Consider the following 21,815-nt stretch of genomic DNA (forward strand, 5'->3'; position numbering starts at 1 on the left):
AAAAACTGAGACTACTGTTGAAACTGAACTTCTTTTTCTTATCTTGAGAACATGTTTAGCTAAATGTCTTTACACTGACAGAAAGCGGAGTGTCACTGCTCCAGCATCCGGTGTCCCACAATGTCAAATTAATTTACTATCTCTGCATTAAAGCTTCCTCTTTGTCTAAGCAGCTGTACAATGTAGCCTACAAAGGCTTAAATATACAGCATCACATCTTACCTTAATGCTAGCAGTGCTACGTTAAACGCTAATTGTAGTGTCAGCTTGCTAACATGCTAAATTAGCTAAACATTAGCATGCTAAGATTAATGCAGTCATACATGCTGTTTGCAATGGATCATTAGCATCAAGCTAATAGACGCTATGCAGACCGACAGAACCACCTTTACCAGCATTAACGTGAAGTAATGGGAAGGAACTTTGACCTTAATTCTTTTCTTTCCTCAATTATTTCCAGTCAACTGCATGTAGGAGAGGAACACAGCTTTCAGCGTGGCAGTCTTTCTATTGGCCAGTAGGGGGCGATCTCCTGAGCATTGTCTATTAAGTCTACCAGAAAACGATCCTACATCTTTCTTGATTGACCTTGTAGTCTCAAGTCTTCCTTAGTATAACATTATTCTTTGTTCCCACTTAAAGTGGAACAGCAGGAAATTCTTTAGGGCACGGCTACTTACACCCACAACAATTTAAGCGTCCAGTGTCCTCAGTTTGTCTCACAGCTTAGCACATTGCTGCCTCCCACTGGTGTTGTACATCAGTGCAGTGTTTGGCATCCCACTGAGTGGGTAGCGTTCTGTGTTTGTGTCCCATCAAACAGCATTATAAAGGGAAATCTGTCTAATGTCCAGTTTCCCAAATTCTCCTTTGACCCAGTCACACGGGAACCCACGAGCACATGCAGTGCAGGCTCCAGGAACCCACTGAGTTTCTCTGCTAGCTCCAATCCACTCGCCAGCCTGAATGTCCCGGCGTTAGCCTTGTAAATATGATGTCATCTTTCTGAGGCCACGTTTACCTGATGCTTCGATGTTGTATAGCTTTCTGCTGTCTGCTTCCCACTCAAGCTGTCACTGATGATTCAGCCTCTCGCTGATGAATCGGTCAGCTCAAAGCACAAAGCGCAGCATCAAAGAGCTGCTCGCATGGCTTTGGGCTCGCCGTTTTGTTTGTTTGTTTAGTATACTCGACATATTCCAGTAAGGCTTGGCTATAGAAATGTGTTTCATCATTAAATGTGTATTTTGGTAACGTCTGGATGTCTTGTACTGTCAGGCAGCGCTCAGAGAGGATGGTTGAAACAGGACCGTTTACAGTCTAATGTGTTAAATCTAATAATTTATTAATGTGGAAATTCTGCCACTGAACATCAGCACAGCTGCTTTGGTTTCCTCTAAAATAAGATCTACATTACATGACCCAAAGTACACATGCTGAAGGTTGGGCTCACCCCTGTGCAGAGTTGTGATGTCCAGCATCATCAGTGCTGTTTTCTGCTGGAGGCTCCTTCCTGCTGTCCTCGTCCTCGTACTCCCTAACATCGTTCACCTCCTTTACTTTCAGCAGCTTCACTACAAACATCACAATGAACTGCACACAACAGGGGAGAAAAACAGGAAATGCAAAGAAATCAGACGGCGTGTCCAAAAATGAAAGACTTTCAGGGTTTGAATGAAACATTTGACAAAACCAGTGTCCTCACCAAGAACCAGTAGATGTTCATGAGAAGCAGGGCGAAGAGAAGCGCATTGAAGAAGAAGTAAAAGGGGATGTGGGGGACGGACTGGAGGCTGGACACACATGTGGCATACATGACTTTGAGGGGGAACCAGTACAGACGGAACCAGAACCTGAGAGAGACGAAAACGGGAACACAATGTATTACATATCCGCTCGTCTTCAGCGTCTTCCAGACAGAATAATTATAATGCTGTCAAGACTACAAAACGCTTCACCGTGATGGAGAACAAATGGAGAACAAGCAGCTGAGGAAAATAAGCCGATGTTAAATCTCTCACCAAGTGATGCTGAAGCTGACAGAGCCCAAGTTGGACAGCACGTCGTTTAGCAGGTAATAGCCTCCTCCTCTGGACTTCAGGTAGACGTTGAGCTTGGTGAACTCCAGCTGGATGTCGTTGATGTCGTGCAGGAATAACACTAGAATCCCGATGTTGTGGTATCTGGAGGGCAGAGAGCACAGACTGTGGCACGAGGATGCTGATAGATGCTGAGCTCGGTGACAAGAAGAAAGCAGACTTGACTTTTACATTTTCTATACATTCACTCTGTTGTCTTTGTTCTTTGGGTCGGTACAATGTGATATTTAGACACACCACATAGCTTTTTATCCTTTTTACCTCAAAACACTGAAGAGGTCAGCGGTCCAATTACAATTCAGTCTTATATATATATAGCTCCAAATCACAACAAAAGTTGCCCAAAAGCATTTTGTATGGCCTACAACAACACAGAGAAAGCCACAGTAATCATATGAGCCCCTAAGAGCAAGAGCTCTGGCGACAGTGGGAAGGAAAAACTCCCTTTTAACAGGAAGAAGCCTCCGACAGAGCCAGCCTCAGGGAGGGGCGGGGCCATCTGTAACGTGATAAATGTCATTCCCTCGATGTTGTCAGCAATCGTATTTACAGATTTACTTTTTTCTGATAATTTGCATTTTACTTAAGGCAGTGAACGAACACATCTGCTCTAGTTTCCACTAAACTCTGCCTCCTACCCTCCAGTCAAACTGGTGTTTCGACTAACCAACCAAAACTATACAATCATTCATGAACTGTGATTTTGTGCTTCTGTGTTAGAAAATGAGCTGAAAAACAAAAAGTACCTGAATGCGTAGGAGAAGCTGATGAGCGCCAGCGTGATGATGTGGTGCACCACCATGACAGCAGAGTCCTTCCTCCATGCGTCCATATAGATGGTAGCATAAATGGAGTGGCCGTAGAAGCTGCCCTGGATCAGGTAGGCGATGGCGATGTCTGTAGGCACTGACATACCGCTCTTCCAGTCTGCAGGGACAGATGGGAAATTTTATCCTGCTTGCATAAGAAGGTGTTTTAAGAACACGCTTGTGAATGTAGATAATGAATGATGTACAGTAAAGCATTTTGTTTTTATTCTGGACTTCACTGTTTCCCTTCCTGTCGCCAACGCCGTCTTTAACACGACCATAAATAACAAAGATACTCTGTTTACAGGGCAGCAACACCACACACTGGGCGATACGGGTTTCTAGTCTTAACGAGCTTTTGTGGGGGTTTTTTTTGGTAATACTTTTTTGTAATACTTTGTAATTTTAAGCCATTAAACTGTGGTCAACCAAACATGCAGAAAGGCCTCAGCTGACAGTGAGATTCAAATCCAGAGCTCATTAACATCCGTGCACAAGTCAATCATGTGTGCACTTCTTAAAGCCTCTAAAACACATGACTACCTGCCGCTCATCAACATCTTTGTTAATCGATAAATGCACGATGACCTCGGTTTGGATCGAGACGCGCAGTGAAATCAGAACATCTTCCAATAAACACGAGTCATGCAGCCTCTTGAAGAAGTTCACCTCTGAACTTCCTCACATGCATCCTATCTACATCCTTCTTCTCATAAGACAGCTTCGGCTCTTTGCACAATTTCTCACAAGATAAAAGGCGAAGAGGCGACTGCGTTGCATTTGTCACTGCGGTGGAACAGAGGCGTGCCTTTCACATCAGGCCCCCAGCTCACGTGATGGAGGCACATGTTTGTCTCTGCCAAAATGTGGTTTAACGCACTGTCGACCATTTGTGGCCAAAAATAGAGTCACAGTATCTGTCAGATCAGATTGTGGTGGCGTCTAGATCTCAGAAACATTTACAGTCAAACACCATCAGCATCTGCTGGTGACTGAGTGAAGAATGACTCAGCCACACTGTTTGTGACACATTTGATTGATTGATTGAATCTTTATTTTGAACATGTTGAAAAAGTATTAAAAAAAATAGAATTAAAAGAGACAAATGAACAAAGCAAACAAAAGGAAAACGAGCAACCACAACTCCAAATAACGTCCATGTTCAAAAAGGAGCAGGAAGAAGCATAAGCTTATTTAATCCCACCCCTTTTCCACTATCTAGTATCAATAGACTACAGAAATACCTCCTTGTAATTACATTATATGTTATGTGTAATTTTTATTTTTATTTTTTTTTAATATATACACATATATGTTTCTATCTATCCATACCTACGTATATACACACATACGCACATATACACATTTTCAATAACCCCATTAACACCTGAAGGATACACAACCTACAATTTTATATATATTTAATATATATATATATATATATATATATATATATATATATATATATATATATATGTGTGTATTTCATGAAACAGACGACTGTGGAGGCTTTTTTTTTAAACTCTAACTATGACTGTAACTCTAACTATGACTGTAGCTGTGACTGTGACTGTAGCTGTAACTGTAACTGTGACTGTAGCTGTGACTGTGACTGTCGCTGTGACTGTGACTAATAACGGCTCTGACTGGGGGTCTCTGGAGTCCAAAGCCTTAGTAATGGCTTTGTAACTCTTTTCAGACTGATAGATGTCAATGACTCATGTTGACGTGTTGCTTTTTGAGCTCTTTTAGCTAAATTGACTCAGTCAGCAGGTTTTATTTAAGTGAGTTCTTGATTTATCAGGTCTGGCAGTGGCTAATGGTTCATTCACAGTTAATTCATGACTTAACAAAAGTGGCCAATTACTTTATTCAGGGTCAGGTAAGATTTTTTTCCCTTAATAAATGAAATCATCATTTAAAAATGGTTATCTTTGGCTAATATTTGATGCTCAACAACATTTAAGTGTGACACATATGCAAGAAACCCGCTGCAAATGGACAATAACTTCCAGGGGATACCAGAAGTGAAGGGTCAGCTGTGGTAGTCAGGATGGGAGGAAGCTGGAGCGATCGCGTTTATCCCCGAGAGCTTTACAGAGGGTTTTTAAAGTGCTGTGAGAAACGAGCTAAATGCATGTAGCCTGGCTTATATCACTGAAACCTATCGGATGTTGGACGGAAACTTTCTCCTCCTGTGTTTGAGTAAGGCTCGTCTCCAGTGATATGGGGTTACGTTGGGGCCTTGTGTAATGTTCATTGATTGGACCGTCCGTCATTAAACATTGAGAGGAGGGCCGCTAGCTGCATCACAACAGAGGAGCTGCCAAGGGGGAGGCATGGGAACTGGAGCCTTTTTTCCCCTCTACTGGGGACCAAAGCTTTTCTCATCTCTTTGGGGCAGCGATACACTCCTCCTCCTCAGTCCCGTCACTGCACTTTGATTTCGACTAATTTCCTAAATTCTCACAGTAGCTGTATCTCTCTTTCCCTTCCTCCCTCCATTAGTAACAGTCCAGCCTTGTAGAGGAATAAAGCTTCTGCACACATCTCAGGCTGACAGCTATTAAAAGCGAAGCAGCGATTAAACACGAACCTGGCGCCGTCAGCTAGCCTTTGTGAGCTCGGCGCAGGAGCCTTGACAATTCTGTGTCTGATAGAAGAGGCTGAGAGTCTATGAAAGGCACCACTGAATTATATGTGAAATCCCCAGTGTGCATCTATCCTCTATTAGCAATGCAATGATGAGCACTACACAGGGTCTCAGCCGCGGCGCTGCTCTCCATGAAGTACAATTTGCCGCTGATTTATTGTAAACGGTGGGGCAGAACTCGGAAAACATGAATAAATTATTAATAGATAGCTTTATTTTAACAAATACTGGTCTGTATAAACAAGTAAATAAATATGCTTTTTGCATTGTATAAAAAAACTACAATAAATCCTAAAGAACCATAAAAGGTGACCAGTTAAAAGCTGCAAATATGCATAAACCAGAACCACATCCTGCATGCGCTGCTATAAATATCTGCCTATTTGAGGACTCAAGGTGGCATTTTACCCCCACAGTGTCTCCACAGGATTAGGCAGCGCTCCTGCTGTTTCATTAGATTAAAATGGCTTCAGCTTCTGAGCTGAGAGGTTCGGTATCTGTGTAAGTTAAAGTGCTGAGAGAATTGTGACTTAAAATTCGCCTGTTCGGGTTTTGTAGCATCCTGTATGATGAAGAGCTTAGGATTCAGTTAGCACAGGCTACAGAAGACGTGATCAGTGTTGTGTATCGTACCGTAGAAGACAGAGGGCGGGTCATGGAAATAGGAGTAGGAGGTGAAGAAGAGCAGGTAGGTGCTGTAGGACCAGGACATGGTGTAGAAGACCAGCTTCCACGCGCTCTCTGGCATCTTGGCAGCATCTTTGGGCAGCAGCCTACACCACTGTCCGAGAGGCTGCAGAGAGAGCAGAGAGAGAGACGGTGAGAAAAAAACACCAGAGGAAGTCGAGCTGAGAATTAAATGAGCTGTTTCTAGACTTTTGGGTAGATCCTTGGAAACTGACGCTTTTTAAAAAATCTATTCTACATGCAGTGAGAGTCTGGGAAGGCAAACATGGCTGCTCGCTCTGCTCACGGTCGGCTGATACACGTTGAGGCTGCAGAGCTGAGGAAGTCGTTTAGTTGCCCATAATTCATTTTAGAGAATCGATCTTGTCTTGCGCTGCACTGCAAGTACTGAGAAAGATCATTAATAATTAATTTCAAATATTTTGCACAGAGTTGCAAGTTTATTGCCAGTAAGCTAAACAGTTCATGCATGAAGCTTCATGAAGCTTTGAGAGTTTTGCAGGTGCAGTGCTGTGCAAAAGTCTCGAGCTGTGAATAAGTAGTAGGTACAGCGATTTATTGAAATGTGCAATAGTATATGGAAATGCAGTATGCAAGGCAAAAATGCAATTTGCTTGAAAGCCAATATTTGGTGTGACCAGCTTTGTTCCTAACAGCGTCTGAAGTCTGTTAGGCATCTTCTCTGACCGGATGAGGCCAATCCATGACTGATCCTCTTCCACTGGTTGCTTTCGCTGCACTGGCAGCGTGTTTGGCATGACTGCAATGTTGACACTGAAGCTGCTGCCAGTCAGGTGGACCAAAATCTGATGGCACTTTTCTACGTCCATAATTTGGATCCCCAGCACCTCTTACTGAAATGTTTTACAGATGTGTGCATCTCTCCTCACCTCGTCCGTACATACTGATGATGATTTGAGCCGAAGAATCTCAAATTTGGTTTCATCACTCCATTATTATTATTTCCACTCATTTTCACTCCAGTTCTGCTGTAATCTGGCAAACCTCAGCCTTTTCTGCCTGTTTCCTTATCTTAAGAATGGCTTCTTGACAGCAACTATCCACTGACCGTGACCGACTGCATCAGGTCTTTGCTCCCCATTTCTACACACGACGTCCACAAACAGTTACCACAACTTTAAGGACACACTGCACATCATGCCATTTTTTTGAAAAAAAAAATACAAACACACAATTAGTTAGTTGTTAAGTTGTCTGTAAATAGTTTGGTTCCTTTTTTATGCTTGAATGGACGGCATGAAACGAACACAGCCAGTGCTAAATTTACTCACATTTGTATACAGTGTAATAAAACATCTGTTTAACTTCTGCACTTCAAAACTAGACTGAAAAGTAAAACCAGCATGTTGAGGATTCATTCCACTGCAGTTTACAGCCAGGCTATCATTTGCTTGTTTAATTGTTCCTAATAATCTGGCAACTGAGTGCAGAATGAAACCAAAGTACAAACAACTGAACAGACACTAAAAAATGTGCAGGGGTCGAAATGCCCTTCATTAAATAAGAGAGGTCAGCTGCACGGTTTGGAGAACAACGACGTCCTGCAGTCTGTGAAGCTCGCGAGCTTCAGCACGCCTCTGCAGACTACAGTAGCAGCACATGACCGCCAGTCCCCAGAAAAGTCTGCTAATGCTTTGCTTTCAAGCAGAAATAGAGGAAGTTGGTGAAGAGGCTCCTCATCAGACAAACACGTGTAGGCGGTACCTAACCGACCCACCCACTCACGTTGAGCCTGTGTTATCTTCTTGGTTGCCCTCCCCCAAACTCACTTCCACCACTTTGTGAGGCCTTTTGTTGTCGCGGCAGCAGAAACTCTTAAAAATGAGCATAATTGATTAATTTTGAATGAAAGGGAGGAATCACTTGTGACCGTCGAACTAATAGAGACGTGGACAAAGGCACAGCACGTAGGTGAAGTAGTGCACCAGGTAAATTAATCAGACAGGCAAGTGCTTAGTGTTGCACAGCTGCGCCAAGACAGGAAACCAGAGTCAGCTCACCGCCTCGTACACAAACGACACGCACACGCGCTGGAAAGCAATGAAACGGTAACAGGAGGCAGCAGAGTGAAAGCTGGCTGTGTCAGTGATACGCTGCATCTCAATCAGTTGTTACCGAGCTGCTGGTCTACGGCTCCGTGATCCTTTTACATACATGACAAATTAATGGAGCGAGCGTGGCTGCAGATTAGAAAGCGTTCTGGTTTCTGCTTTTCCTGCATGACGCTGCTGTTTCTAACTTTTACTCCCGTTTTTAGGTTTTTTATCCTCCTTCTCCTGCTTTTTTGTGTCTCTGCTGTTTTCTGGGTCTGACGTCTGTCTGCGTCACACGCACGAGTCAAAACAGGACGAGAAGCTGATGGAGCAACACAGATGTGAGATTATGTGTTACATGTTCAGAAGAACAGGCAGCACGCGGGGGGCAGGGCACACGATCCCCAGCCGGGGCTGCTGACTGGTTGAGACACGGTGCGTGCTGAGTAAGTCATGACACTGTCCACGTTCTTTTAAGTCTCCAGTACATCTCCATCAGCCCTCCCATCCGTCTCCTCCCCTCACCCCCAGCTCTCTCTCACTACCCTCGTCTCCCTCCTGCCTGCGACATTTATTTATAGAAGCCAGCTGTCAGCACACAGCCCCCCTCCCACACTCTTTTAACACACACCCCCCTCGATTCACTCAAAAAAATAAGCTTTCCCACGTTCACAGTGGCTGAAACACTCGAGTCCGAAGACTCAGATATTAACTTTTAACTATGAGCCCAATTATGAAATTAAGGCTAAAGCCAATTTGAAATGGGAAACGGAGCAGATGAAGTATCTTGGAGTAAATATTACTAAAGATCTGTCTAAGATATACAATGCAAACTTTAATCCTTTAAGTTATAAAATAAATGAGGATATTAAAAGATGGAATTTATTACCATTTTTTAATTTTGAATCACGTATAGATACAGTTAAAATGAATATCTTGCCCAGGATGCTCTACCTGTTCCAAACACTCCCTGTAGAAATAACTGACAAACAATTTCGGGAATGGGACAAAATAATCTCTAGGTTTATATGGCAGGGGAAAAAACCACGGATTAAGTACCAAACTATTCAGTTGGCTAAAGACAAAGGAGGGTTGGGGTTCCCATGTTTGAAAGACTATTATATTTCTGCTCAATTGAGGACATTAGTGTGTTGGTGTAATGTAGATTATCAAGCGAGATGGAAAGAACTAGAAACAGTGACCTTAAAAGATTCTCCAATTCAGGCAATTCTAGGGGATGTGACACTTATTAAAAAACAAATTCATCAAGGAAACCAATGGATTAACCTACCTTTAAAACTCTGGTTACAATTTCTTAATAAGAATGATTGGATTGAAGAGGTTAGGATTTTAAGATGGTGCGCTTTTGACAGTGATTTTTTACCTAATGAATTAGACGTAAGATATAAAAAATGGTCTGGACAAGGTTTAACGGCATATTGTATGTTTTACGATAAGGGAATTCTTAGGGACTTCCAATCAATAAAAGATCAATACCAGTTAAGTAAAACGGACTTTTTTAGGTTCTTACAAATTAGGCATCATCTATATAATTTTATACCTAAGAGAACAGATCTTTTTTCTTTACCTGTTCTGAGTATATTTGTCAAGGCTTATCAGGCTGACACAGGCCTTAAGGTGATTTCAAGATTGTACAAGGGTATACAAGAGGTTAAGAAGTGGAATACTACCTACATCAAAAAAAAATGGGAAAATGAAACAAATATAGCAATATCAGATAACATTTGGTATGAGCAGTGCGCTTTTCAGTGGAGAATTTCTAGTTCTAATACATGGAGATGTTACGGTTGGAAGAGTATCTGTAGGTTTTTTATTACCCCTGCACAAAGTAAACATTATTTTAATCACTCTAATTGCTGGAGAAATTGTGGGGCCCAAGGAGTAAAACATTTTCATCTGTTCTGGTCTTGCCCAAGGATCAACATTTTTTGGGTATTGATCCACTCTGAGTTGCAGATTATTTTTGGTATGCAGCTTCCCTTTAATTGGGACGAACTTTTGTTTGGATATTTATACTCAGTAAATGTAGATAAAATGTCTAAGCAGTTGTATGGTATCCTGAGTTTGGCTGCCCGTAAAATTATTACCAAGAAATGGCTTAGTGTGAAAATTCCATCACTGGGTGATTGGCATGAGACTGTACATGGGATGTTTAAAATGGAAAGAATTACCTTCATTAAAAGACTCCAGTTTGATATATTTAGTGAAATTTGGGGTAAATGGAAACACTACATCCAGTTAAGGAGACCCGATCTTGTTTGAATCTCTGTAACTATATATGCCACATTTCTGAATCGTTATGTGTTTATATGTATATGTTAGTATGTATGAGACTACAAGTGAACACATATGTAAGTAGGTATGTGTATGTATGCTTAAGAATATGGGTGTGTGAGTGAATATGTGCGTGCGAGTACATACACACTAGAGGGTACACCCGTCTGTTTTTCTTATTTTTATTTTTATTTTTTATTTACGTCTGTTCTTGATTATATGTTTATTTTGGATTATTTGTGTTTATATAGGTTGTTTAATAAAAAGAGAATAGCAAAAAAGAAACACTCGAGTCTGCTACAGGCTGCAGCAAAAGCACCAGCTCATATCTCACTGGTTAGTCGCCCTCATTCCGGATCCATCTCCAAGTAAAGTTAAAAAATATGGATCCTATCTGTTATATTCACCTCTGGCTGTTTCGCCCAGACTTGTCTGTCACTACACTACATAAATATATACACACACATCACATGCATTACATGTGTTTTGAGTCATCTGCAGTATTTCTGTCACTGTGTTTCCACTGCAGCGACTCTGCACTGGGTTACACAACCAAAGGTCTGTCCCAGTCGTGTAGTGACAAACACTACCATGTGTTTCTGTGGACTGTACCAAAACTGTCTAACACGAGCATAGACTGTTTATGGAAGACAGACGTCTGGGTGTGAAGAGTAAACTATCGTAGAAGTGCTTCCCTGATTTATGGCCTCAGTTTATGGTTGAATCTGTCCTTTAAAACTGTATTAAATAAGACATCGTGGTCCTTTTTTAAAATTACAGTAACATGTAGCTAGCCAATGAGTGAAAAGTGTCCCACAGTTTGATGAGTAGAGTCCATCTTGTGTTTGGAGTCTATGGATTTGAGTACTTTTCATTCTTTCTGCTATTCTTGTTCAGGCTGAGAAGAGAAAAAACTGATAGCAGCCAAAACTATTTACAGAGGAAGTCTAAAAAAAGAGCTGAACGCTTTTAAACTTTTGACTTCTAATAGTTTGTTTACTCTGATCCAAATCATGCACGAGTTTGCACGACTTTTAGCTTTTTCGTCTGGTTTGGTTTCTGTTCACACAAAGAAATCTGCACTCGTAGCAACCCAAATGTGCTGCTACAAACCAAACATTCAGTCTGCTTATTGGCCAGATGTGTCTGCAGCGAGAGCAACAAAAGTAAATAAACGAAAGACAAATGTGGTCATCTGACCAAACATCGCCGCTCATCCAAATGAGTCCTCGGGTCATTTTACAGCTAGTTACTACAGCTTGCTGCTGCATCCCAGAATGCAAAGCATAGCTAGAAGGTATTTCTCAGATATACAGATATTCACCTATATATATATTTGTGTATACAATATAATATCAACACATACAGCAGCGTACACATCACAGCTAATGCAGTGCAGAGTCAAGCTCTGCCTCCATAGTAGCTGGTCTCCTACACCTGACATATATATATAGACAGAGAGAGAGAGAGCGAGCTCCTGTATGACTCAGGCTCTAACTCACAGTACAGCAAATCGATGGTTGTTACTTTTTTATACCCTTTTGTGTATTGGTGCTCCTTACATCCTGAGTATTAAGTCCAATAATAAACCAAGTTGTTATATTTTTTGGTGAGTGTGTATAATCCCTGCAAGATTACAATGACAACCACAAAACATTGGCTTCTTTGTAGACGTGCAGGCAGGGATCTATTACTTTGGCCTTCCTGGTTTGTATTAGGTTTCAGTACTTGTTGTAACATGCACACAGCAAGGCAGCCCCCCTGTGCTGGCTATTTTTTGACAATGCCACTCTCAACAAAGTGATATGACCCAACAGCATCGAGTGGCTGTTAGCAGATTTATGACTGAGTCACTGGTGTTTTTGGGGAATACCAAAGATTCATTCTGGGAAAGGTGCGCTCTCTATACTCTGGTCTTCTGGCCTTCGAGTATCCCAAACCCCACAACATTTGTTTCAAATGCAGATTGTGAGATTATGTAACAGTCTGCCAACGGCTCCCTTCTTGTCTCGCTGCGTGCCACCCAGCCCACCATCTCTTTGGGTCCTCTCCGCCCACTCCATCCATCTACCCTTCGGTTTTCTGTGCCAGCCTACAGAGCGGGGGTATAGTGGGTCAAGGACACTGAGATAATCCGCTCGTCCTCTGTCGGATAAATGACAGGGCCTTGAGTTACACTCAGCTGGGACCTACGACCACTCAACAGCTCCCCCCCCCCTCTTCCTCTCTCGCTCTGACAGACAGACTCTGGCTGAACTCGTTCTCTAGCCGGAGGCTTCATCTCTCTGTCCCCTTCTGTGGTTTCTCTCCCTGCCACAGAGAGAGGCCGGCCTTTAAAACAGAAGGAGAAAAACGTATAGTGTACAAGTGTATATGGAGGAAGTGTGAGAGGGACTTGATGACAAATGGCTGGTTCCCATAGCAACCATGCAGGGATGCTGGCAAGGCCCTGCAGTGTGGCTTACGATCTCTTTCCATTATGCTTCCACTTCCTTATCGGTTTTCTCCCCACTCTTTCCCAGCTTAAGTGTAGCAGGACCCCCTTATTACCCTCTTCACTCTCCCTCCCCCTGCACTTCCTGGAAGCGAGTGATGAGAGAAGGTGAATGGACTGTGGCCTGTTGCATAAGGAGATAAACTGGGCCAGTGAGTCAGGATGCTGGCTCATGCGTGGCTCTGTTCAATAAGGGTTGCACTCTCTCTCTAAACCTCTTTCATTCCTTTGCTTCAGCCTGGCTTCGATTCCTCTCAGCGAGTCTGACGTCACTGCGTCCGTCTCAGTGTCACCTTTAAACTGGATTCTGTAACACATTCCCTCTGTGCTCTTTACATCTTTTTTCCACACCGAGGCCAAATAGGATTTGCAAAGGCTAATCCAAGGGATGGCCAGATTTTTACACTATATATATATATGCAAGTAAAGACAGCCTGTTTATCTGTGATTAACCATTTACGCAACCCCATCTCGTAGAAGTTTCTCGTGCCGTTAAGTAGGTTAGAATCCACTGGCTTGACCTTAATGCGAAATTACCAAATATCCTTTTCATTACACTTCCAGCCCACCTCCTCACCTGATTCGGGTTATTTGGCTCTCTAAAGACAAAATCATCTCGCTCACTCCATCCATGTCATTGCTTGTTCCTAACAAGGTGAAGAGGGGACAGCTGTCAGTGGGGATAAAGATTATCGCCCAGAGAGACAGAAGGAGCTGGAAACACTCCACTTATTGCATTGTTTAGAAAGCCTGACCTGTATAGCTGATTTGATTAGTTAAGAACACTCTGCATGCTTACACTTCCTGTTCCTGTCTTTGATATTTGTGGTGAGTTGATCTTGCGCTCATCTTGTTTTCCATGGATGTAGAAAATCAAGCAACCACTGCTTGGAGTCCTTAAACTGGATCAGCTTAGATCAAAACACCATTTCATAAAGTTAGACGGACCTCACAGAGCTTCATTTTCTTGTTTTTCATACCATCTAAAAGTGACCACAGCAATAAGGACTTTACACATAACTGAAGTTTACACAGCGATGCAGTTATTCAATTATATCACGTAAAATCACAACAACAGCCACCTAAAGACACTTAACACTGTAAGGCAAAGAGAAGATTAATTAAAATAGTCCAGCCTAGAAGTAATGTAGCTAAATGTCTGCACTGAAGGACACGCAGTGTTGCTGGAGGCCACCGCAACACTAACCAGAGTAAGTATGTAGTTAGATACAATGTTTCTTTTTTTAGGGCGAATATAATAACGTCAGAAAATGACAAGACGTCCAGGTCTTTATGTCTTTAAGACGCCTGTAGTTTAAATAATTGATTTCTATCTGGGCATCATCTGCATAGCAATGAAAATATATGTAGGGTTTTCTAATCATATTGCTTAAAGGAAGCATGTGTAATGTAAAACGTACTGGTCCCAGCACAGAACCCTGTGGAACTCCAGGACTCGCTTCCATATGTAAGGAAGGCTCCACACGTACAAGAACAAACTCTATCAGACAGATAAGATTCAAACCGTTTCAGTGAATTTCATGTCAACAGCGTATTCTAATCTCTAATCTAAGAGTCAAAGGAGCTTGGAAAGAAAAGCGTCTGGACTTCTTTAAGTTGCTTGAAGACGTTTCACCTCTCATCCGAGAAGCTTCTTCAGTTCTAAGGTCAAATGGTGGAGAGTCCCAGATATAAACCTAGTGGGAGTGACCCCCCACAGAGGGACAAAAGGACCCCCTGATGATCCTCTAATCGCCTGAGCCAAGGTGGGAAACTGGGCGTGGGTCCCAATCAGCCAGAGTTTCGGGTTTGTTCATTGTGAAACCTGGCCCCACAGAGGCGGGGGTTTACGACACCAACTCTCTGCCATCTATAATCCAGTTTTGAGATCCCTTCCCAGACGCCTTAACGCCCACTCACATCCTGGGCCATCTGACCTCAGGAATTCGCATGATAAGGTGGGGCCAGGTTTCACAATGAACTCACCCGAAACTCTGGCTGATTGGGACCCACACCCAGTTTCACACCTTGGCTCAGGCGATTAGAGGATCATCAGGGGGTCCTTTTGTCCCTCTGTGGGGGGTTACTCCCACTGGGTTTAAATCTGGGACTCTCCACCATTTGACCTTAGAACTGAAGAAGCTTCTCGGATGAGAGGTGAAACGTCTTCAAGCAACTTAAAGAAGTCCAGACGCTTTTCTTTGCAAGCTCCTTAGACTACGATGACCTGGATGACTGAGAATCTTCACAGACTCTAATCTAAGATGCATCATGTACCCACTAACTTTACAATGTAACAAGTATTTGTAAGAAATATTGGACAAGCTCAGTGAATCAGTGGAGACTGTGTAGCAAATGTGACCCGTTTATATTATTAGCAGTCTCTATTGTTCTCATTAGAAGCTTCTGGGTAGTTCAAGAGTGGCTGGCCTTTAATGTGAAGCAGCAACAAAGGAAATACCAGTAATGTGAAAGTCGAGTCATATCAAAGATGTGTTGAAGTGTTGTGGGCCAACAAGGAGATAAAGACAAACACCACTAACGTCACTGATTTGTTTCTAGCACTGCACTGTTGGAGCATCTCACACTTCCTTCCTTCTCTCCTCCTATTCTCTACGGACAGCGACAGACGCGCCCTGACTCGTCTTCTAATCTCTCCAGTTGGTATGTTGTAGGCATGCATTCATATCCTGCCTACTCAGAGGTCTGCTGAGGCCGACGGCGAGCCGTGGATGCTGGGAAATGAGTCAACTGCTAATTTGTATGTGACTAAACAGAAAGAGATGGATTTCAGTTCTCTCTGAGCCTTGGATGAATCAGCTCACCACGGCATGAATGACTTTATGGAAAAAAACTGGATGATTAATCACAAAGGGAAGGAACATATGTGTCTTGATGCACACATGAACAATTCCCACTACGGCAGTCAGATGTTTTACAAACATACATTTGATTTGGTACTTTTATGCTGGTTTTCACACCTACACTACAGCCTATGGCCAGAAGCTTTTAACTGCTGTTTGCATACTGTAGAACACAAAACTTTCACTTTTTAATTTACAGAAAATCCTAAAGACCCGACTAAATAACTCAGAATTCAGCCCCATAAATGAAAGGTCAAATGTGGGCTTTGAAGGACACCAGAAATATTTTCCTGTTTCAAGGGAAACAACATATACTGTAATTCTAAATACATCTGTAGGAAGTGAGCCTAACAGGACCAAACAGCATCTGATGGGTTTTTAAACTTTCATGTGAAGGTTCCTAAACTGCTGAACATTTCAACTTGATTTGATTAAAGACACACGATTAGACAGGGCTCTGTCTAGTGAAACAACTAATTTGCATGCCAGAACGTGATTGGACGAGCGCTGATAACCCATCAGCATCTCCAGCTGAGCGAATGAACAGAAATCGTGACTGACAGCTGCAGAAGTGCATTAGTGTGGCATGGAAAAGCCATTTCTGAAGATTTGACTCTGCTGGCTTCAGTACGCCACAATCATGATTATTGTTTTTAGGTGCACTCAACACAGAAAAATGGAAACAACTTCAGGATGAACAGAATTTGACTGATTATCAACTTGATTTGGTTATTTAAACAAAGGTTTGCATGCCATACATACTATAAACGGCACAATAAAACATGAGGAACTCTCTGAATCTGTTCAGCGTGTTCTACCAGAGACTTCGGAGGCAAAAATAAACCTGTAGTTTCACTTCCTGCTGAGTAAATTTATTATTTCATTGACATAAGACATGGGTAAGGCAGGGTATGTGTTTTATATTCCAGCACATATTGTAATGTGTCAAACTTAACATGACATGGGGAGAGAAAAGGCAGCCGCTCCTATTAGGAGGAGGTGTAGCCTGTTAGTGGAGCCAATAAGCCGACGCTTGTTCTCAGATTAACTGACAAATGATCATTAACTTATCATTACATATGTGAAGCAGCATTATGTTTCCTAACTAACAGATTAGCAGCTATGCTGACTGAGACCTAACGTTCAACTGGAAGAGGACTGAACAGTTTCTTTTTTGTATTATACAGTTGTTATGTTTATATAACCAAGTTTTTACTCATCCGTTAGTCCTATTTTTACACCTGCCTCAGAAAAACAAAGCCGAGCAAGTGAAGTGTTTACGTCCTGCATGACACTGACCCTCATCTACCTGGTTCCTAATGACAAGTAGACAATTATATAACCGCTTCTGCAGTTTTGCACAATTAAGTATCGTTTCTAGTGTAGATGGAGCTGGTTCAAGTTTCATATTTGCTGTTTGCAATCAGACCAGCAGGTTTAAGCAGGTTACAGCAAAGTTTCTAAGCTGATATAGACCAGAGGACTGTGTCCATCCAACTGGTAAAAATGACAAAGCACTATGGATCTGTCCGATAGCAGGAACAACATGTAACACTGCTACCCAGAAATACAGTTTCATAAGTGTCATACAGTCTACTTCATTAGTTCTGTCACAGGCAACAGCAACATAAAGCCTGTGATGGTCACATGGTTATCATTTGTGTCTAATGATTTAATGCCATAGTATTATACTATATGTCTCTGTAATATGATTTATGGTAACAGTAGTGAAACCCACATTGTGACATTGTTCTATAAACTTTGACCTCCAGGCACTTTTCTCCTTTAGAAGTAACACAGGACAAGAATCTTCTGCAGAAGGACCAAAGAAAGCAACATACACACTCAAAGAGCTGAGATACTCCAACTAACAGCTAGAAGACATATGGCTGTCGTTCATAATGCAGTATGGACCATATTGTGACAGCACAAGGACTGTAATAGTAAAATGCATGTGTGCGTGTGTGTGTCTTCAATGGAATAATTTACTCTGATCAGACAAAGCTTTATTCAGAGGTTAAGTGAGCAACATTGATTATGTATCAGCAGCACACCCGGCTGGATTAAATATGTTCGATGGTAAGTAAACAGTTGATTCTTGCTGTGAACACTGACGGTTGTAGCCAGTGTGAAGTCCAATTACAGTCCTCGAGCTGAGCACACTTTGGTGTATGTATGAGTGTGAAACGACCTACTAATTTGTTAGTAACTGATGTAAATATTCTATTTAACCTGACCTGAAACTAATGATTGAGACCATAAAGCAATCAGGAACTCAAGGCTGTTGTCGTAAAGACTTTTATACGACGCTTTTAACTCATTAAAAAGAGAATCTAGGTTCAAAGGACTTAGCAGACATGGAAGTTATGTTGTTTTATATGGTTGTGAGCCCACTGGATACGAGCTTATTGGCGTCATGCAGCCATACAGAGGAACAAGTTTGATGCGTTGCAAATAGAAAGATGGGACTCTTTCCTGCGGTGCCAGAGGTCTTGCAGAGTCTTTGCCTCAGGTGGTTCTAGGTGGACGTGAACGTATCTGTCATGGTTCGTTACGTAGCTGCACTGCAGGTGGCGTTCGTTAGTGCATCACAGCAATTTACTCATGATGGTCTAAACCATCATTAAACAAATACAGAGGAAAGCTAACTGCTACAATGGAAAGGTCATATGGTGACTTACCATAACTTTACATTTGATGAACTTTTATAGTTTATTTATGCAGTCTGCATATTATAACCACTGATTGTTGTCACGTCTGAGACGTGTAAAATGATTCGCAGTGAAAGCAAGTGTGCAGCATAAAGATACCCAAGCTCAGCTGCTAATGTTTAGCCTAGCTCTGGTGCTAATCCCTCATGTAGCTGCTTTAATGTATCCAGGATGTAATGAAAAGAGTTGTTGTTTGCAAGCCACATATTGCAACCATGCAACTGACAAAAAGACACAAGTGCGTCAAAACCCCCAAAGGAAGAATCGCACCAGAGCGGTGTGGAAATCTAACTTCGTCCTTTTTATTTAAGATTAATTTATGATGCAAGCACCGTAAACATATCAAACAGCTTCTACACAAAGGCCAGGCGTATTAAAAATGAACAGAAGTCATTGAAAAAACCATTCTGAGAACACTTGGATGGAGTACTTCAAAGTGGCACCGAGATATTGAGAAAGATAAAGACACTATTAATTCTTATAGCTACCACAGAGAGACCTCATTACATAAATGATGGAGTTGAAATGAAATAACGACTTTAGTTGAATTGTTAGTTTGGACAGAACCTGTGATATGACTCCACTCACACCTGTGCAGACACCCACTTTAGCTTTCAAATGCTTCAGTAGTTAATAACGTTTTCTGTTGATAGTTTTCCATATTTATTTATTTTTTGTAATTTCCCACATTTTATAGTCACAGTAAATGATCGCAGCCAGAAAGAGCGGATCATCTGTGAATCAGAAGGCTGGTTGGAGCAAGTCCCCGCCTACTCTGGTCTTCCTTCTCTCACCCCAACCAATCGCAGCAGATGGCCCCGCCCCTCCCTGAACCTGGTTCTGCTGGAGGTTTCTTCCTGTTAAAAGGGAGTTTTTCCTTCCCACTGTCACCAGAGTGCTTGTTCATAGGGGGTCATATGATTGTTGGGTTTTTCTCTGTATGTATTATTGTAGGGTCTACCTTACAATATAAAGCGCCTTGAGGCGACTGTTGTTGTGATTTGGCGCTGTATCAATAAAACTGAATTGGATTGCATGTTGAAGTATGCTTGGGCACGATACTAAACGCATCATGGTCTTTTATTAGACTCTCGAGTAATGACAAATACACAACAGGTCTGTTCTAAACACAGATGTTCATATCAAACACGACCACAGTTTGTGCCCGGGATCACTAAGAGCTCAAAGCTCCTTAAATGGTTGGTTAGAAACTTTTTTTCTGCTCTTGGCTCTGTATGATGTTAAGGAAATTGAATATTCTTATATGGTCTTCTCAGGCCATCGCAGAAGCCCCACCCACCTGCTGCTCAAATATTCTATTTGCACGTGGCAGCCAATCAGAAGAAAATTGGCTTAAAAGGAGCGCATGAACTGATGGGCTCCACTGAAGCCTCGCGAGAGATAAATAAGTCTTAATTTGAGCTGTAAGTCATTCGAAGGTTAGTCCAAGAATAAAACCATGCAGCCAAACTTTAGCATGATGGATCCACTTTAAAAAATATTATCACACACTAATGTTCATATTGTTTGTAATGCTACAATTTGTCTTGGAGAGGATGGTGAAGCGTGACATGCCGGTGTCTGCATGCTGTCTCTGACTCACTCACCTTGGCTATTCCTGTAAGAACAGCCTCTATAATCACTGCCAGATGTCAGTGAGAACCTATAAAGGTCCAGCTCTAAACTCCAGTTTTGCTATGTGTAGCTATAAAATCCAACAGCACACGGTGGGTGGTGAGACAGAGAAGAAGATATCCAAGGGCGAGTGCAACAGAGGGATGGAGAGGAAGAGATTTTGAAAGAGAGGATGACAAAGACTAAAGAAGAAAACTATTCTGGACGCATTTAGCACAGACTGTGTCTGTGTTTGTTTCCCACAGAGAGAGAGAGAGACTGGGGTAAAGAAACTGATCTAATTGCATCTCAAAACTGCTCCAAAGAATGCCTGGATCTTAGATTCCCCCTAACTACACTGAACAAATGAAGCACGCAAGTGCTGCAGAGATGGCTCTGAAAAACAATGCGTGCGAAGTGATGAGCAGACCGAATGAACTGGGGTTTCTCATGACTGCTGAGTCCTCAAGTGTCCTTGTTAGAGGAAGGACATCTGCCAAGTGTGAAAACTTGAGTGACAGCGTGTTATTGCACAGTGGCGGCCTGTCCACTGTGTCAGTCTGGAGGAAAACAAGGGGAAGAGAAAAAAGCTGGCCAGCGGCACGGCAACTCTGCTGCGGTCAAGGCCGCACGACACATGCCAGGCAACCGGAGGGAACGCCGTGACACTCACCAAACAGAGCTGATGCATGACCCCGCTCTGTAGCTGCTGGTGCACGCTGTTAAAAGCTGCACACGACTCTCAGTTTTATCTGCAAATCAAATGAACGATCTGCTGTGCTTTTCTGTCTGGAGTCACAGAGACTCACGGTCGCACTAAATCCTGGGATATGAAAGAGTCGTCTGCAAGATGATTCAGTAAATGTGAAGAAAGTCTGCAGAAATCTGAAGCCTGCTGGAGGTTAACATTAAGGACTCAATTAATGACAACTCATTAATAATCTATTTGACACTTATTTATATAATTCAGGCTATGAAATGTCAAACATGTGATGAATCTGTCTGCAGAAAAAGGCCAATTTTTGGGAAGTGGTGACCAGAGCGGTTTGCGCTGGTTTGCGCTGGTTTAATTTCAGAAACTCTGCTTCGGTTTCTGAAATGAAGTTAGCGTGGCACTGATGGATAGGCAGCGTGTGGGAGCTGTGTGGGAGTTCCAAATGATTTTAGTATCTTGACAAAAAACAAAACAAAAAAACACATATGCAGGTATACGAAACTCAGCAGGTGAAAACATCTAGAAAGCAAAGGAAATAAAATCTGCGCTAGTCGGCATGAAGCCGAGTGCACGCTAGGCTGAAACGGACCAGTGCGGGACCAAGTCTGCAAGTGCGTGAAGCCCATTATTAGCACATGAGCTATGAGCAGACATTCAACTATGTGTGAGCACTGTCAGGAACACGCTACGCTGGTATTATTCAGACTAAAATGTACATGTGCACGTATAACGTATAACATCCGTACTGATCCAGCGCAGTGACAAATGATGATTAATCGCAGCCATGCTCTGTGGAGAACACAGCGGGGATAGCCTGGCA

General features: G+C 42.3%; 1 protein-coding gene across 1 annotated transcript in view; it reads right to left on the bottom strand.

The window, feature by feature from the left end:
• cers1 (ceramide synthase 1) overlaps positions 1-21,815 on the bottom strand; it is a 32,299-nt gene that overhangs the window by 4,041 nt on the left and 6,443 nt on the right. Inside the window, exons 2-6 of the mRNA XM_026158625.1 lie at positions 6,195-6,354; positions 2,846-3,026; positions 2,022-2,183; positions 1,706-1,853; positions 1,454-1,593 (exon numbers count right to left, since the gene is read on the bottom strand). Of these exons, the coding sequence (XP_026014410.1) occupies positions 1,454-1,593; positions 1,706-1,853; positions 2,022-2,183; positions 2,846-3,026; positions 6,195-6,354 (791 nt within the window). The remainder of the gene's footprint in view (positions 1-1,453; positions 1,594-1,705; positions 1,854-2,021; positions 2,184-2,845; positions 3,027-6,194; positions 6,355-21,815) is intronic.

This window comes from Astatotilapia calliptera, chromosome 23, assembly GCF_900246225.1.
Source record: "Astatotilapia calliptera chromosome 23, fAstCal1.2, whole genome shotgun sequence".
NCBI classification, from domain to species: Eukaryota; Metazoa; Chordata; class Actinopteri; order Cichliformes; family Cichlidae; genus Astatotilapia; species Astatotilapia calliptera.